The sequence below is a fragment of the Anabrus simplex genome, chromosome 2, assembly GCF_040414725.1.
Source record: "Anabrus simplex isolate iqAnaSimp1 chromosome 2, ASM4041472v1, whole genome shotgun sequence".
Lineage (NCBI taxonomy): Eukaryota > Metazoa > Arthropoda > Insecta > Orthoptera > Tettigoniidae > Anabrus > Anabrus simplex.
Window position 1 is genome coordinate 984,159,989 of NC_090266.1, and position 19,425 is coordinate 984,179,413.

Genomic DNA, 19,425 nt, shown 5'->3' on the forward strand with positions numbered 1-19,425 from the left:
GGAGAAAATCTGGATGAAAGCAGGTGTAGGAAGTACCTGGGAAGGACTAGAGTGGTCCTGAGGAGTTACAGCAGCGTTGTAACCTTGATTTGAGCGCCCTTGCAAAACTGGATGGGGTACTGAATGTGAGGTTAGAACTAACGCTAGACTGCAGTGTGACAGGCGCAGATATTCTCAACTGCGAAACATTCTTACAAATTTGAGAGACCATCAGTGCATTCACCACTTGTGTAGGGGTTATACAACCTACGTTGTCCAGCCAGTGTGGGGACAGGCATTAGCATGCAGAAGACCACGTCAGCACACATCAGTTTTTTCCTGTAATTCTGAATGGCCTGCCACAATTTCTCCATGATACATTAGCATTTATTATGGTTCCCTGGAGAAGGAACTTGGTGAGCTGTGGAACTGTTATGTGTCAGAAGATACTCGCACTGAGTTTCTATGCTGAAAGAGTCTGGTTGATGAATGTGTCTCATCCCATTAGCAGAGTGTGCAGTGCTGATTTTTTTTAATGAAGGCATCCACACAAAGCAGCACATCATTCATAAGGACAGATGGTCTCCAGTTTGTTTTCTGTCATCATACTGAGCTCGATAGCTGCAGTCACTTAAGTGCATCCAGTATTCGGAGATAGTGGGTTCGAACCCCGCTGTCTGCAGCCCTGAAAATGGTTTTCCTTGGTTTCCCCATTTTCACACCAAGCAAATGCTGCGGCTGTACCTTAATTAAGGCCACAGACACTTCCTTCCCACTCCTAGCTCTTTCCTGTCCCATCGTTGGCATAAGACCTATTTGTGTCGGTGCGATGTAAAGCAACTTGCAAAGTTTTCTGTCATAGACATTTTTTCTTCCTGTATTCAATTTTTGACATCTTTACTGCATTGTTGATTCAACCATATCAGATACACACCCATAATTTGACTGTAGATGTCACTTGGTCATACACGTTTTGTGTTCTTAAAATGAACGATAAGACTTTTTTCTTCCAAGTGGAAAGATTCTCTTTTGGTTTAAAGGCAACGTACTACATCGATACTCAGAGACTGGCCAACAGTGATTACAAGTGAAGTTCATTCATTTCTGCTTGCATGGTTTGTCAACGGCTATTATTTTCTAGATTGTCTACATATAAATCTGACGTACAGCAGCAATATAAAGAGTGGTCAAGGCATACAGTGATATGTCTAAGGCAAGCATATGCCTATTTTGAGTTTAATAATGTAAATTAGGGAATACTAATGATCAAAAGACCAAATGTCCTGATGGACTCCTTTTGACACTGTATATTTTTCTATGTTTTCAAAACAACTATACTTTATTTGCATGCCAATATATATTAGTCGTATTCTTTGAGAGCATATTGGACTACAAACCCTTCACATTCAGGGAAACAAGTAATATCTGTTGTCAGATCAAACCAAATCTGTTTCAGAAGTACTTTTATCATCAATAAAATAGCTGCAATTAATTTCCTGCGTTGTGCCACCTCTGTTGGGTGAGAGATCCCAGAAAACCCAGTCTTGCTCCTGTGGTAACAGCGGTCATAAACTGCTCCATAGGAAACCTTGCCTCTTAATCAGACAGACACATGACCAGAAGAGGAGCAGATAATGCCCCAGGTCTGGTAATCCTCTAAGTAGAGAAAACTAAAATCTGGGGCGGACTCTCACATTTCCCATATAACAATGGTAATACACACCGAAATGTTAGTGTACATATTGGAACATCCAGTGTAATGGAATTTAAGAGAAAATTTATATCATCTGTCGTGTAAACCTACAAACGTACTTCGTTGTAATGTTTTTCAAAGGGGAAAGATTTGCTAATAATCCAAATTGTTTTGTACAAGATATTGGCTGATTATTTGAGTTGCTTTCTCTAATCCCCTCCAACACTATACCTACTGAATTTAACATAACTACTTTCCATGTGATTGTTTCACATTTGACTATTGAGAAACTAGACCAGTAGACTTTTGCTTGCTGGGTTTTCCCTGTTTATTCTTGTTGCAATGGTTGTGATAACAGAGTGGAAATCAAATTCTTGAGCTCATAAGAGCTACTGTAATGTATTAATTATTCTGTAAGGTATAACAGTGCTTTTTAAGGCTCATAATGCAAATTTTTTCATTCCAATCCCTTGAAATTCCTCAACTTCTTCCTGATATCCATTTGGTTCTCCTCAGGTTATATCATTAGATCTTGTTTGTGTTATTAAAATGTTAATGTTCTTAAAGGAGAACTGAACACAAAATCAGAATCAAAGGGTGTATCGGACAGTGTTCAACTATATCTACTTTTGCTGTGCGCCGCTCCGTAGGCCGGTGAACTAAGGAAACACGAGTAGCTGTGACGTCACTGCGCTGTAAGCGCTGAGCGAACCATCCAGTTGATTATTGCAGTACGCGCTCAACCGCTCTTCCGTTTACTTGAAGTGTTGTTTATTATAATAGTGCGGTGACAGTTTGTCGAAATGCCTTCCTGTAGTGTGTACGGCTGTAACAACACAACAAGTAGAAACCGAAAGTGTAGAGAGAAAGAAATACATTTCCATAGGTTTCCAAATCGAAGTAAGTCGCCTTGAAAGTTTAGCAGTTGGGTACAATTTTGCAAGAGGAAACACTATTCTCCCGGTAAGGGAGCTACTGTGTGCTCAGTGCATTTAAAAAAATACAGACTATGATGAAACGCAACTTTTGAAAATGAAGGTGATTCGTACGGAAAGGCTGCAAGGTCCGAAATTGAAGCCAGGGTCTGTTCCTTCAATAAGATATCTGGCGTCGACAGATGGAGATACTTCTCAGGCAGGAATGCTAATTTATACGGAAGCCGCTTCACAAAATACACTGTGGGAGTACTCGTCAGAAACTAAAAAGAGCAGGACGGAAAGGTATGAGGCTAAAAGACGAAGGGAGTTTGTTGACACAGTATTAAACAGAAGTGATAACGATAATGATATACACGACGTTCAGAATGATATGAGAGAAAATATTTCACCAGACAGACACGAATCTAGTGTAGAAATACAGTGTGGGTTAGGAAGTGAAATAGCTAGAAAATACTTCGACGTTGCAACTTCCGGCACAGCCTTGAACAGTGACGTAATGGGAGAACAGTTGAATGACAGTTTCTATGAACGAGATGAAAGTGACAGTGATACTGATAACGAACACACTCAGGACAATGTACATATTACAGGTTCATATTTCTTTGTAGCGGGGACAAGTTTGCTCACACTCTTTGAAATTTGTTACATTTGTAAAAGTAAAGTGGAAAACATTTCACATTACATTAAAGGGACTATGTTGTGCGTAAAATCACTTTGCGATTGTGGTAATAAAGTCCGTTGGTATTCTCAACCTATGGAAGGAAAGAAACCGGAAGCAAATGTCCTAATATCATCAGCATTATTGTTGTCAGGCATTTTGTTTGAACCATTTCGGTCATTCTGCAAGTCCATTAACTTACATATGATGTCATGAACTGTATATGATAGAATTATTCATAGAGTAACTGGTCCAGTAGTGGAGGGTGCTTGGGATCAAGAAAGGACTAATGTTATTGATTGTTTGAAAAGCAGTGCCAAACCCATTTCGTTAGCCGGAGATGGCCAGTATGATTCTCCCGGCTTTTCAGCCAAATACTTAGTGTATTCACTAATGGATATAAATACAGGCCGCATAGCTCATTTGGAACTTGTTCAGAGAGTGATGGTGAAAGGTGATCTTGAAAGGGCTGCGTGTGAAATCGCGATGAGGAAGATTGTACAGGAAGAAAATTGTAATATAAAACTCTTCCTTTCCGATAGACACAAAGGAGTAAGGTATTTACTGAGAACGCAGTATCCTGATATTGAACATGAATTTGATGTTTGGCACATATCAAAAAGTCTAGTGAAAAAGATGAAAGCTCTCGGTAAAAATCATCCAGAAGTTCAAGCGTGGAAGGCCAGTATAAATAATCATTTATGGTGGGCAGCACAAACATGTAATGGAAACATTTCCATGTTAATTGATAAATTTACGTCAATTTTGCACCACGTAAAAAATGAGCTTAAGTGGTTAGAAAACGGTGAATGGAAATCCTGTGAGCACGATACATTAACGGAGGAGGAACAGAGAAAGAAAATGTGGATTAAAGGAAATTCAAGTTCATATGAAGTTTGAAGAAAATAGTTTTAGACAAATCTTTTTTAAAAGATGTGGAATATATAAAACACTACGTTCACACTGGAAGCCTAGCAAGTTATCACAACCTTCGTTTGAAATACGCTCCTAAAAGAGTTCATTTCTCCTACAGAGGCTTAAAGCTCAGGTCAGTGATTGCTGCATTGGACTATTGTAATTGGAACATCAGTAAATTGAAAGCTGGTACCAAAACTCAGTACTCAAAATCCACAGGAGCCTGGGTGATAAAACAGAAATATGAAGTGTCAAGCGATGGATGGAAGAAGGCAATAATGAACAAAATAAATCTCTTGCAAACTAACTATAGTAGAGCCTCACCTGAAGATCAAGCAATGGATCTGTCACTGCCTAAAAACATCGCTCCAATACCTCGACCTTCCAATGACAACCCGATCAAGAACCACTTCTCACGATTTCACTCGTAGCAATAAATGAGGTACCGTACTTCATGTCAAAATAATACATTTAACTATATTTATCATACAAACAAGCTTAGGAAACTCTTACATAATTCTACTGTTTTAATTTCATTTTTTCATTTACAGCTTGAAGCCCACATAGGTGCCATCGGGTTCTGGAAATGTGTTCCTTATGGTGTTGACAACACATGATGGTATGACAACTCTGTTCTTTTTACCAATCTCAGTCCATGAATTTACCCACGAAGTGAACTGTTTGTAACAAATAAAAACGCCAAGTTCTATTTGATGGATTTAAAGCTGTCAGTAAATGTTTCCTTGCCATGTTCTTTGTTTTTAAGCTCATGTTATGCCTTGTCATTGTCAATACTTCATGGTCTAAAATAAGCCTTGTAAACAAAGGATTTCTTGTTATACACATAAATTTCTCAGATTTCACTGCTTTTACATTGTCTAATTCACAACAGCATACACTTTCTTCATCCGTATCCATGACGGTACACTCATTACATTTACACCAAATTCGCGTGCCGGCACGGCCTGTAGTGTTTAGCATATCCATGTCAAAATCGCTATCTGAATGCACATCAGTAAACGTTGTTCGTTCTGGCTCATACTGATACGGACGAATGATATTTACTTCCATTATAAATAAAAATAAGCCCACTAACACTGGCAACAGAAGAACACGGCAGTAGCAGATGGAGTACGGGAAAAGACTGCGCGAGTTTACTCCCAGCGTCAAGGCTGTCAGGTAGACTCTACAGTGCAGTGACGTCACGACCAGTTACTACTTCCGCACATAACTTGAGAATGGTTGGACATAGAGGTATCGGATTAACGGCATTGTTATTACATTCCCATAATACATCTTTAGCAATGAATAACGAAATATGTGTTTTTGTGTTGTGTTCTCCTTTAAACTAATTTTCACTTAACACATTGGAGACCGTGTCTTAAGGTGGCATATGGGTAGGCAGACCACCATATTTTTAAGGTTTTTAAAAAATTGTAGAAAATAGTAGGTAGGTTGCAATTGTAACACGTATATGTCATCAAAAATTAAAAGTGTTTATTGTACAGATTAAAAAGTTCATTAAGATCTATTGAATACTTTTCACATTACACATTTTCCAATGGTATGCCTTTTGCAACAACAAAAAAAAATGTCTGACAACAAAGTCTTACACATAATAAGCTTGAGTGCAGAATAGTTTGAAGCATTCAGGGACACAAAGTTCTACAGAACACATTGGATACCACCAGTATGTCTCTCTTCTCGTTACTTTCCCATTTTCCGCTTTTCCTTTATCTGCACAGGCTTTCCAAGTGCATCCAAATCACCAAAAGTACCCGGCGAATGTGAATCAGTCCCTGCTTTTGAATTATCATCGCTTGCGTCCTTCGTTTTAAATGAAAATCCAGTCATATGAAGATCATGAAACATTAGCTAAATAAACTACAAAGTGCAAAATCATACCTGGGTGGAATATGATAGAATAGGTTATAAATACCTTCACCACTAACATGAAGTTCGAAATCAGGGTCTCGATCTGAATCATCTACCTCTTCTTCTGAACCACTGTCAGCAAAAATCTCTTCTAAAATCTCTACAATTCCACCTTCATTCAATGATCCAATCTTTATAGCAGAAACAAAACATAGTCTAAACACTTCGCACGATGTAAACAAAACTCTGAAAGTGTGCGCCTTGAGCAGCTGGAAGCAAGGCTGGAAACATGGAGTGTAAAAGCAAACTTGAGCAAAAATAAGTTGCTCTAAGTTCGAGAAAACGACGACAGTGGACACAAATGCACGGTATAGCTGTTATAAATGTTCTTCAAAGTGGTATGTATATTTTCTGCCCGATTCTCATCCTGGCTGTGTTGACAATATAACAAATATGCGGGCCTGAGTTAGGCTCGGGCGCGGTCTGTCTGAGCTGTTATCCCACCCCGATACACACTCGGGCTCGGGCTCCAATGTGTTACTAATGGAAGAATTTTTTATCATTGTTGATTTGCAGCTCATATTATGCCAATCAATCAATCAATCACTACTGATCTACATTTAGGGCAGTCGCCCAGGTGGCAGATTCCCTATTTGTTGTTTTCTTATTTTCTGCTTAGTACCAGACGCATATAGGTGGTGTATGTGAAGAGTACCAGGCTTCTATTTTTAAGAAATAATGTTTCAAAAAAAATAATTACAAATTTCTTCTTGTTGAAAATATAGCCTCAAAATCTTTACTGATCATAGAAAAGGAGTTGCATTTACATTCTTATTGTCGCATAATACGTTACATTAACACTGCAACATATATGATGATCAGTAATTGTGTTTATTGTTGTTTTTTTTTTTTTTTCAGCTGAATTTGGAAATCATGATCCTGAAAGACATACAGCTGAGTACTTGAAGGACTTTGCCATATTTCCAAAGGTAGGTATAGAACTTAATTAATTACCACCACATCTGAATGAATATTGTACAGTTGAACTTCAGTATCTCAAAGTGCTTGCAGAGACTGAAAATACTTTCAAATCATCAACAATTTGAGGTTTGGAAAAACATGCATACTCCTTCCTCTCCACCGTTTCCTTTCCGAACAAAAACATGAGTCTTGCATAAGCATTAGAAATCTTGCCTTTATTTTTAATGATGTATTTTACAGTATTAACTGAAATGCCAGATTCTACTGCAATGTTTTCTTTTTCCTCACATCTTTTTCCACTTCTTTAGACAACTTCTATTTTTCACTCGCACAAAAACTTTTCAGCACATGTTTCCTCACATTAGTGACACAGTAGTGACATTACTGTTCTATAATAATAATGTTATTGGATTTATCGCACTAACTACTTTGACGGTTTTTGGAGATGCCAAGGTGCCAGAATGTAGTCCCGCAGGAGTTCTTTTACGTGCCAGTAAATCTACTGACACGAGGTTCACGTATTTGAGTACCTTCAAATACCACCGGACTGAGTCTGGATCGAACCTGCCAGGTTGGGGTCAGAAGGTCAGCACCTCAACCGTCTGAGCCACTCAGCCCGGCACATTACTGTTCTGAGCAGGGCTTGAGTAATCCAGCGGGTCAGGAACTCCCAACTGATACATCACTCCGTACTGTAAATAGCTTGCTGAGGGTTGCAAGTAGCTTAAAGTAGAGTTCTAAGCTGGTGTGGTATGCAGCTACTCCAGGTTGCAAAGTGTGGTACTAGATACTACGGCTAGTCAGGCAATACACTCTGACTAAAATGTAAAGAGTCCTTGTTCTTGTATAAGGAGACAACATAAGTACAACAGGAACATGTTTAATGCAGGGATAATCAAGTAAATATATTCTGCATAATTTTGAGTTACAGAAAGATATTTTACATCTGGGCTTGAAAATATCCTTTGAGATGTAAGAAACTAGAGTAATAGAACTTTGAGTTACAGAAAATAACATGTAATAAGGAGGATGTTCTAGAAACCAGGCAAGGCACCAGATGATCCCAGGAACTTCAGGCCTGTCTCTTTTCTAAGCCACCTTTTTAAACTGTTTGATCACCTTATAAATTTAAGAGAATGACTTCTTTTGTAGACAGTAAGCTTAGTGATCAACAGATAGTTTTCACACCAGGATGATCATACACTGGACCAGTATATTGAGAATGGATTTCAGAAAGGCCTCGACACTTGTACTGTTTTTGTCGACCTGATTGCTGCTTATAATATGATCAACCACAGACTTTTCATACACAAGCTGTTTGAAATGACAGTGAAATTCAGACTTACAGGAATTATTCAATGCTTGTCATTGAACAGAAGATTCCAAGTAATACTTCAAAATAAAGAAAGTTACTGGAGGAACCAGAAAAATGGTCTCCCACAAGGTGGTGTCTTTGCATTACTTGTCTTCAGTATTGACACTAATGATCAACCTATTGGGCTGAATACCAGGCATTACCTGTTTGCTGATGATCCTGGTGTTGGAACTCATTCCAGATCATTTTGGGAGGTAAAATCCCTTAAGCCAAATCGTAGCAAAACCCAGGTTACTCTTTTCCATTTGCGTAATCATACTTTAAATAGCAAACTTAACATCAGTTGGGAAGGAAAGCAACTCAAGTTCACTCTTCTCAAATATCTTGGAAGTTCAGCTTGATCAGTCTCTTTTTACATTATCATTCTGTCAATATGAAGGCAAGAGCCAGGAATAATTTACTATGCATGCTAATAGGGTTCTTTTCCCCTCTGCAGGAGATATAATTTCAAGAAGGCTGACTAGTCAAAGCACAGAGATGTTGGGTACTGAAGTGTCTACTGTATATAATAACAACGATGTTGTGTTTTCATCCCATCAACTACCTTTATGATTTTCGGAGATGCTGAGATGCCAAAAGTTTGTCCGGCAGGATTTCTTTTACGTAACAGTAAATGTACTGACATGGGGCTGACGTATTTGAGCACCTTCAAATAGCACCGGACTGTGCTAGGATCGAACCTCCTAACTTGGGATCAGAAAGCCAAAGCCTTAACCATCTGAGCCACTCATCCTGGCAGTGTCTACTGTAGAGCCGACACTTGTGGCATAGTGCCACCTCCAATCTGATGACAAGTAGCAGCTGAAAGTGAGAAAATCAGACAAGAGGTGGATGATTGTCATCCTCTCCACTGCCATGAAATAGTACGTCTGAGGCCATAATGGAGTCTCATTAATAATATCAAGGTAGCTCCAGCCACACCAGATAGGAATCAATACTGGCAAAAGCAGACAACACTACCTAACTGGAATTGGTCAACTAAAGGAACTCCAGCACTTACCTCACAACTTTGGCCTGTCTGGAAGACCCTCAACAGAATAAGAACTGGAATGCTTAGAACCAAGCCAACACTCAAAAGATGGGGATATACAGAGAATGCTGATTGCGACTGTCATGCAGTTCAAGATCACTAGCATTTATTTTACTGTCTTGCCCTGTGGAAACTCGACCAGAAGACTTCTGTACAGCTGGTGCTTCATATTGGAGCACTTTCAACATACATTGGCGGAAAAAAATATCCAAACACCATGAATTAAGGAATGTCGAATACGGAAATGTTGGCAGTATAATTGTTGAGGTAACATACATACATACATACATACATACATACATACATACATACATACATACATACATACATACATACATACATACATACATACATACATACTTTGTCATTATAGACCGTTATGCCTTTCAGCGTTCAGTCTGCAAGCCTCTGTGAATTTACTAAACATCACCACAATCCTCTATTTGCAACTAGTGCTGTGGCCTCATTTTGTTCTATACCTTTTATCTTTAAATTGTTAGAAACAGAGTCCAACCATCGTCGTCTTGGTCACCCTCTACTCCTCTTACCCTCCATAACAGATTCCATTATTCTCCTAGATAACCTCCACCATTCGTCTCACATGACCTCACCTCCGAAGCTGGTTTATGCGTACAGCTTCATCCATTGAGTTCAAACACGACATAGCCTTTATCTCCTCATTCCAAGTACCCTCCTGTCATTGTTCACACCAGCAATCATTCTCGCTACTTTCATGTCTGTTACTTCTAACTTATGAATAAGATATCCTGAGTCCAGCCAGCTATCGCTCCCGTAAAGCAAAGTTGGTCTGAAAACAGACCACTGTAAAGAGTTTCAATCTCACTATATTAAAATCCTGGGAGAACATACAACCTAAATACTTAAAATTATCTACCAGTTCTAGCTTTGTATCACCAATCTGACATTCAATTATGTTGAATTTCTTACCTACTGACATCAATTTAGTCTTCGAGAGGCTAATTTTCATACCATACTCATTGAACCTGTTTTCATGTTCCAAGATATTAGACTGCAGGCTTTTGGCACAATCTGCCATTAAGATCAAGTCGTCAGCATAGGCCAGACTGCTTACTACATTCCCACCTAACTGAATCCCTCCCTGCCGCTTTATACCTTTCAGTAGATGATCCATGTAAACTATGAACAGCAAAGGTAAATGATTACAGCCTCGTCTAACCCCTGTAAGTACGCTGAACCAAGAACTCATTCTACCATCAATTCTCACTGCAGCCCAATTCTCAACATAATTGCCTTTGATTGATTTTAATAATCTACCCTTAATTCCATAATCCCCTAGTATGGCGAACATATTTTCCCTCGGTACACTGTCATATGCTTTCTCTGGATCTACTAAACAGAAACACAACTGACTGTTCCTCTCGTAACATTTTTCAATTACTTGGCGCATACTGAAAATCTGATCCTGACAGCCTCTCTGTGGTCTGAAACCACACGGGTTTTCATCCACCTTCCTCTCAACCACTGATCTTACTCTTCCTTCCAAGATGCCAGTGAATACTTTGCCTGGTATACTAATCAATGAGATACCTCGATAGTTGTTGCAATCCTTCCTGTTCCCTTGCTTATAGATACGTGCAATTACTGCTTTTGTCCAATTTGAAGGCACCTTACCAACACTCTATGCTAATCTTACTACTCTATGAAGCCATTTCATCCCTGTCTTCCCACTATACTTCACCATTTCAGGTCTAATTTCATCTATTCCTGCTGCTTCATGACAGTGGAGTTTATTTACCATCCTTTCCACTTCCTGAAGCGTAATTTCACCTACATCATTTTCTCCTTTGCCATGAGCTAGATTGCTCGCGACATCACTAGGAATATTTCCTTTTACGTTGAGAGGATTGTCAAAATATTCCCTCCACCTGTCCAGTGATTCCCTGGGATCTATTATGAGTTCACCTGTATTACCCAAAACACTGTTCATTTCCTTTTTCCCTTCTGCTTGACCTAGCCTTTCCAGGTTATTACCAAAATCTTTCCACGACTTCTTTTTGAATTCAACAACTATTTGTTTTGCTCTGTTTCTTTCATCTACGTACAATGCCCTGTCTGCATCAGCCCTTGTTTGGATCCATTTCTGATAAGCCTCCTTTTTACGTTTATAAACTGCTCTCATTTTATCATTCCACCAAGATATTTGCTTCTTCCCATGTTTACAGACAGTCGTTCCTAGACTTACCCTTCCTGTTTCTACTACAGCATCCCTGTATGCCACCCATTCTCTCTCTCAATATCCTGAACCTACTGACTGTCCATTGTTTGGAACTTTTCACTTATCATATCCATGTACTGCTGTCTAATTTCCTCGTCCTGGAGATTTTCTACCCTTATTCATTTGCAGACAGATTTCACTCTCTCTATCCTTGGTAGAGATACTTAATTCACTATATATATTAGTGGTGTGTATCATCAAAAAATCCCTGGAATACCTGTACATTCCTAACAGATTTCCCGAATTCAAAGTCGGTTATGATATAGTCTGTTATGGATCTGGTGCCCCTACCCTCATATATGCAGCAGTGAAGTATTCATAACTGCTAATCCCATACTAGCATGGAAGTCCAGCAAACGTTTCCCATTCCTATTAGCTTCCTTATCTTCCCCACATTTACCAATCACCCTTTTGAATCTTTCAGTTATATTTCCAACTTTTGCATTGAAATTGCTCGTTAGCACTATCCTGTCCTTGCTGTTGACCCTGACTATGATGGCACTCAATGCTTCATAAAATTTGTCCACTTCATCCTCATCTGCACCCTCACATGGTGAATACACTGAGACAATTCTCATCCTAATTCCTCCAATTGCCAAATCTACCCACACCATTCGCTCATACTCTGCCCTTCCCTTTTAACACCCGTCAAGTACACTTTATAATTCCCTATCTCTTCCTCTTTATCTCCCCTTACCCGAATATCACTTACTCCTAGTACATCCAGATGCATCCTCTTTGCTAACTCTGCCAGTTCTACTTTCTTTCTCCCGTAAGCCCCATTAATATTGATAGCTTCCCATCAAATTCCATTTCGTTCACCAAGTTTTTTCCAAGGAGTCCCTCGCCTGTCAAATGAGAGTGGGACTCCGTTTCTCCCATAGGTCTGAGCTTGCTTAAAATGTTCTGAGGTCGGTAAATTCATGAAGCATAATCCAAGCGAGGATCTCTCCTCTAACGGGTCAGGGACCACTGGTGGTTTGTATAGTCCTAGCTGCCTGAGCCCAAGGAGGGCCATGACTCAGAACAAGTCCAAGATGCCCACTCCCATTCCATAGCAACTGGTATCCTGACTCTCAGGACCACTTACTAGGCCACTCGACCGTTGCCCATGTTTCACGAACTAGGACGTGGCGACAGTAACCCACACCATGAAGTCATCGCAAATGTGGCATGCTGGTCCATTAATAACTGGTGTAATTGCCTGATTGTTGAATGCAGGCATGCAAACGTCCATGCATTGTGTCATACAGGTGCCGGATGTCAGCTTGTGGGATGTTTCACTTGGTCGGTCAATACAAGGATGGTTAATGGGTGGATGACGCTGAAGTTGTCGTCCAATGATGTCCCATACTTGCTCATTTGGGGACAGATTGGGCGATCGAGCAGGCCAAGCCAACATGTCGACACTGTAGAGCAGATTGGGTTACATCAGTGGCATGGGTGTGTGCATTATCCTGTTGGAAAACACCCCTGGGAATGCTTTTCGTGAATGGCAGCACAGCAGATCGAATCACCAGATGGACGTTCACATCTGCAGTCAGGTTGAGTGGGATAACCACGAGAGTGCTCCTGGTATCATAAGAAATTGCTCCCCAGACCAGAACTCTCAGTGTTGGTCCAGTTTGTCAATGCCACAGACAGGTGGAATAAGGCGCTCGCCTGGCCTCCTCCTAATCAACACACGGCCATCACTGGCACCAAGGCAGAACTGGCTTTCGTCAGAAAACACAACGGACTTCCACTTCATCTTCCAATTAGCTCTCGCTTGACACCAATGAAGTCGCAGACTGCGGTGGTTTTGGGGTAAATGGAATGCATGCCACAAGGCGTCTGGCTCGGAGCTGTCCTTCAGATAACCAATTTTGAGCAGTCATTCCGTCTCTGTGGTGCCAACTGCTGCCCGAATTGCTGCTGCAGCCGCAGTCCGCTGCACCACAGCCATACGCCGAATGCACTGGTCCTCCCTCTGGGTGGTGCCACGGGGACATCCGGAGCCCAGTCTTCTTGCGAACGTACCTTCTAGTGACCTCTGCTGCCAGCATGCATGCACAGTGGAGGCATTGCTGCCAAGTCGTTCTGCAATAGCGCGGAAGGAGAGAGAAAAAAATGGATAATTGTATGAATTACACTCCAAAGCTGTTTTTTGTGGTCACTTGTATGCAGTACTTGAAAAACACTATTCATGGCCTCGATCAACCACACTGAGCTGTTGATACTGTCCTCTTCATCGTCGTAAAGGCATTGCTGACCGACTCATAGTCACTCCGTCCATTCTTACAGGTAACTAACGTTCTTGCACAGTACAGCCTGTATTGAAAATAAACCTGATGTGCAACATCATGGGGCCGTTACTACTACCACACTAATGCGATTTGCAGGAAATTTGAATCAATGTCATTTTTCAGATGTATAAACATGCTGACTAACGTTTTTTAATCTAGCACAACCCCTTCTTGGTATTTGGATATTTTTTCTGCCAGTGTACTTTGATACAATAATCATCATTCTGTTGGGAAAAAAAGTTCATTCGAGATATTGAAAGTTCAAGTTATAGATGTTTGAGTTGTGGAAGATTGACTGTAATTGGAAAGGAAATAAGCATCGCTGTACTTTTTTGAGAATTACTGATATCTTGCAGGGCTCAGACTTTGCATGAAGCGTTTGAATGTCAGATACCAAATTAAATTGTTCTTATGATTAACAAACCTCTACTGATCGGAGGAAGCTTAATATCAGTCTTATAGAATGATGCACATCAGAGCCGTAATTTCTTGCTTGTTATACATACAGTTTGATGTGATGTTGTGAAATTTTGAGTTAAACTTTAAAAACTTATAGGTCTCAAGTTCTCAAAAAATGGAAATGTTTATTTCCTCCATGAGAAGGAAAATGGATAATTGTATGAATTACACTCCACAGCTGTTTTTTGTGGTCACTTGTATGCAGTACTTGAAAAACACTGAACTTTTTTCAAACTCTGAACAGTATTGTAATCATATTAATTAAAGATAAATTTCTGTTTGTGTGCTTCTTGTTGATGCTTAGAATCTGAGAGCTACTCCAGTTTTCTTAAAATTTGCAAAATTGTTTCAAGATTACACAAGCAAGGAAAGTGAACTTCATCTATATGCAAAATTGATCAGTAATATAGATTCATACCACTCATGACATGATGAGTAACTGTTTGTGAAAGTTTTGTTCAACTACAAGACGCTAAAATCCCAATTTTACGTTCAGCAGTAACGTCAGCCAGCAGTATGTGAAGTCAGTCTGTAGTCCAGTAACAAAAACGCAGCACAGACCAATAAGTACATGTTTCAGTAAGACCCAGGAATGTTCCATTCTGCAGGAGATATAATTTCAGTAAAGCTGACTAGTCGAAGTTCAAAGAGATGTTGGGTCATGAAGCGTCTACTGCGGAACCGACACCTGAATCTTACGATACATCTAATGCAGCTGTGAAGAAATGCTCCAGAATACCCATACCTCACAGTTGGTGAACTTTGTACATCCCACATCTCACTTTGGTCCTACCTGCTCAGTTCATGGAATACAAAAGAACTTCATGCAAAGAAAAACCCTTTGTCAAAGATACAGTTGAAGCTGGTAACCATCGTATATCCTCTCTAAGTGCAGCAAAAAGGGATGAGTGGATCAAAGAGTAAAGGACAAGAAACTGTTCCAAACTGATGGTTTTCTGTGGTTTTCCTTTTTCACACGAGGCAAATGCTGGGCTGTACCTTAATTAAGGCCACGGCTGCTTTCTTCCAACTCCCAGGCCTTTCGTATCCCATCGTTGCCATAAGACCTATCTCTGTCAGTGCAAAGTAAAGCCACTAGCAAAAAAAAAAAAATTCCACAGCAAGGCAGGTTCCATCCTGGTAAAGACTGCACTGGGTAACTTCTGAATCTCACACAGTTTATAGAGGACAGATTCGAACCCTGCAGGGACACAGGTGTGGCCTTTGTGGTTTTAAGGGCAGCGCATGATACTGTTAGCCATCAGCAGCTTCCGGCTAAGCTCTACAATTTGACAAAGGTCAGCAGGCATACGAGGCCCATTGCCTCTCTTCTCCAGAATTGCAGAGGTTTTTTTTTTTTGTCAACTTCCAAGGGCAGTGCAGCCGATAGAGAATACAGAAAACTGGTCTAACCCAAGGAAGCATATTGGCTCCAATAAGTTTCTACATTTATACAAATGACCAGCTAGTAAGTCCCAGTACAAGAAGTCTCTTGCACGCTGATGATCTTGCCCTGACCACACAAAGCACTAATTTTGAAACAGTGAAAATAAATCTTACTACTGCCCTCAGAACTTATCCAGGTATTGTATTGCAAACCTGTTCAGACCTAATGCTGCAAAGCCACAAGTTTGTGCCTTTCATTTTAACAGCAGACAAGGACATCATAAGCTAAAATTTGTGTGGTCAGGTATTGAGCTACAGTTCTGTGACATTCCAAAATATCCTGGAGTAATGCTTGACAGAGCTCTCGCAACGTGGAATTTTTTTAACATTCCAGATCCCGTTTTGAGGTCTTTTACATGGCTCTCGCGATTCTATGCCTTCTGCTATGATGTCAATCTGGGTTTCAAGTGACATTTTATGTTCATTTACTCTGTTTGAAGTCTCCACTGCCCATTGTATGTGTTCCTATCTCCTTTATATTTTCACTTTAGTGATAGCGTAATGGTACATTTCACCTCCCAGTTTGTTTAAATATATTGCTTGCGATATATTTATAGCTTTTGTTTCATCTCTCATTCAGTGTAACTTTACGCTATTCTGCTTTGTTCTCCTAACTTCCATTTGTATCCCTAAGCTCAAGTGTATAGTGACTTCTAGTGTTATTTTGTCAGGTGGCCTGCTTTTCTTCACTTAGCTGCGTTCACTACCACTATATGTTTGGTATTCCAGGTCCGAGTAATCCTCTGCTTCATCTTTCCGGCAAATTATTTGATATCTGTTCTCGATCTTCCTTAAAATATAGCTTAAGGTTTGCTGCGTTATGGATACCTATATAAGTTCCCGCCATGTCCTTGACCTTGTATACGTTATTTCCAAACGCTCTCTTTATAATGTATGGTCCTTTATATAAATGTACGAATTTGGCAAATATTTTTCCTGAAATGCTTGAGCTTGGCAATTTCCTTATTAATACCAGATCATTCTCTTTTAAAGGTGGATGGATTCTTTTATTATTCATCCTTTCAAATCTTCTCCTGGATTGTTTCTCCATTCTTTCTCTGACCATTTTATTTATCTCTTGAGCTTCAGGCCTGTCTTCCTCTACTTCACCTAGGATCGCATTCCATGGTCTATTTCGGTACTCATTTTTATGGACATTGCTTTGAATTTGCCCAGTAGACTCATGTATAGTGGTGTTTATATTCTGCTCAATTAGCTCAATGACGTCTATCCATTTCCAATGGCTTTTTACACAGTAGATTCGGCAAAATTTGGAATTTTTTTTCATACACCTCTCTACAGGATTCGATGATGGGTGCCTGACTGAACATAGGATATGTTTAAAGTTTAGCTCTTTCATGGTTTCACGGAATTGCTTGGATGTAAATTGCATACCTCTGTCAGTTAACATCATCTCTGGCTTCCCCATTTTTGGTATAAAATTTTTCATTAAGGTACGCATGACTTTTTTGAGTTAGCCCTCTGAATTGGTTGTAATGCTATGTAATTTGAAAATACATCCATCGTTGCAACAATAAATTTTCTGCCTTTCTTCGCGGTAGGTAAGGATCCACAAATATCGATTGCATATATCTGTCTCGGTTTCGTTGGCAGTATAGCTATTGGTTGATGGCTAGTTAATTGAGTGTCATGTTTCGTTCTTTGGCATATGTTGCATGTCCTGATTATTTTCATGACTGCTCTTCTCAGTCCCTTCCAAGTGAATCTCTCTAGGATTGCGTGTGTCAGTTTATCGATACCTCCATGTCCGTTGATTCAATAGGTATGCCATATTAGATCAGATCTCTCTGCAGTGCCTTTGGTACCATGATTCGTGCATTCTCCTGAATTCTGTCTATGTATCCGTTCAGTTTTCCATTAATCATCATATATGCTCGCGTTGTCTGCGACTCTTTGGTGTCATCTTCCAGCTTGTTTATGATCCGGCCTAACCTTTCATCTGCCATTTGTAGTGTGCTTATGTCTTGTAATCTATTAAGTAAGTCCTCGTCCTGTTCATCTAACTCTCTCTGATGGATCGCTTCTTCCTGCTCTGCTGGGTTGCTGCCTAATGCATCCGCTAAAATGTTATCCTTGCACTGCAGTGCTCTATCTTTAATTGAAATTGCTGCGTGAACAAGATCCACCTTGTTACTCGTTTGCTCGTCATTGCAGCTTTTAATCCAAAGGTTAGTGCTTTGTGGTCTGTTCGGATGATTACAGGGTACCCATATATTATCTTGCTCCATTGTTGTAGTGCGTGTACTATTGCTAATAGTTCCTGCTCCATTTTGGTATAATGCTGTTCGTTCTTCCTCAGTTTTTGATTTGCGAATGCCAAGTACATTCGTCTTTTTGAATCGTCTCCTTCCTCTTGCTACAGGCATGCTCCTATTCCTATATTCAATGCATCCGATTGTATGATGAATTCTTTCTCATAATTTGGATAACCTAGTTTGATGTTGTTTTTAACTTTTCCATTTCTAGAAATGCCTTCTCCACTTCATTTCATTTCCACCTGTTGTTTATTTATATAGTTCTTGCAAGGGTGCTGCTTCTCTAGTGTATCTTTCACAATGATCCGTGAAAAAAATTGCATCACATCTAGGAATTGCCTTACTTGCTTTATTTTAGTTGGACGTGGGAAATCACATATAATTTTTTTTAAATTGGGTTTGGTCGTATCCCTTCTTCATCTATGCATGTCCTACAAATAGTATCTGTGCTTGACAAAATTTTGACTTGGTGAGATTGATCTTAAATCCTGTGTTCTCTAAGTTTTCTAGCAGTTTTACTAGCTTTTCACAGTGCTCCTCAAAAGTCTGTGTTGCGAACAACAGGTCGTCCACGTAACAAGTCACGTCTAAGTCTTTACTTCTGATGTTAAGTTTCTGTCTAAGGCCCTTATCAGCACTGCGCAGCTATTTTTCAGACCAAATTGTAGACCGCAGTATGCCTATGTCTGGTTAGCAACCTTGATTTTTCCTCTAATACAACACAATGAAATGATGACGTGAAGTCCCTAGTTGTAAAATATCTCATGTTCCTGAATTTCTTAATTATGCCCTTTATTTTACCTGATCATATTCTGGGATTTAATTCTTATTTAATTTCCTAGCATCCAAGAATATTCCCAAGCTTCCACTGCTTTTCTTTACTATTACCAAAGGACTGAGATATGGGGTTGCTGTTTTAGTTATTATTCCATCGGACAACATTTCCTGTATGATTTCCTTTACTTCCTGAAAGTATTTTCCTGGAATATCATATATCTTTCCTCTATATGGAGTCCAGTAATTTAAGAGCAGTTTATATTTAAAATTCGATATTTTCCCCGGTTTATTCCAAAAATTTCATAGTACTTCTTCAAAATTTCATACAACTTCACCTTTTCTGCTGATGAGATTTCGGTCTGCAAGGCTCTTCTGTATTTCATAATTTCCGCCTTCTTCCAGTCTCAGGATTCTTTCGATGATGTTGAACATCTTTGCCTATGTTTCGTTGAGGACATCTTGCCCTTCACCTAAGTGTAAT

General features: G+C 39.7%; 1 protein-coding gene across 1 annotated transcript in view; it reads left to right on the forward strand.

Moving 5' to 3' along the window:
* The window catches only part of Pez (protein tyrosine phosphatase non-receptor pez), a 923,645-nt gene that overhangs the window by 111,995 nt on the left and 792,225 nt on the right, over positions 1-19,425 (forward strand). The window contains exon 5 of the mRNA XM_068226358.1: positions 6,977-7,047. Within this exon, the coding sequence (XP_068082459.1) occupies positions 6,977-7,047 (71 nt within the window). The remainder of the gene's footprint in view (positions 1-6,976; positions 7,048-19,425) is intronic.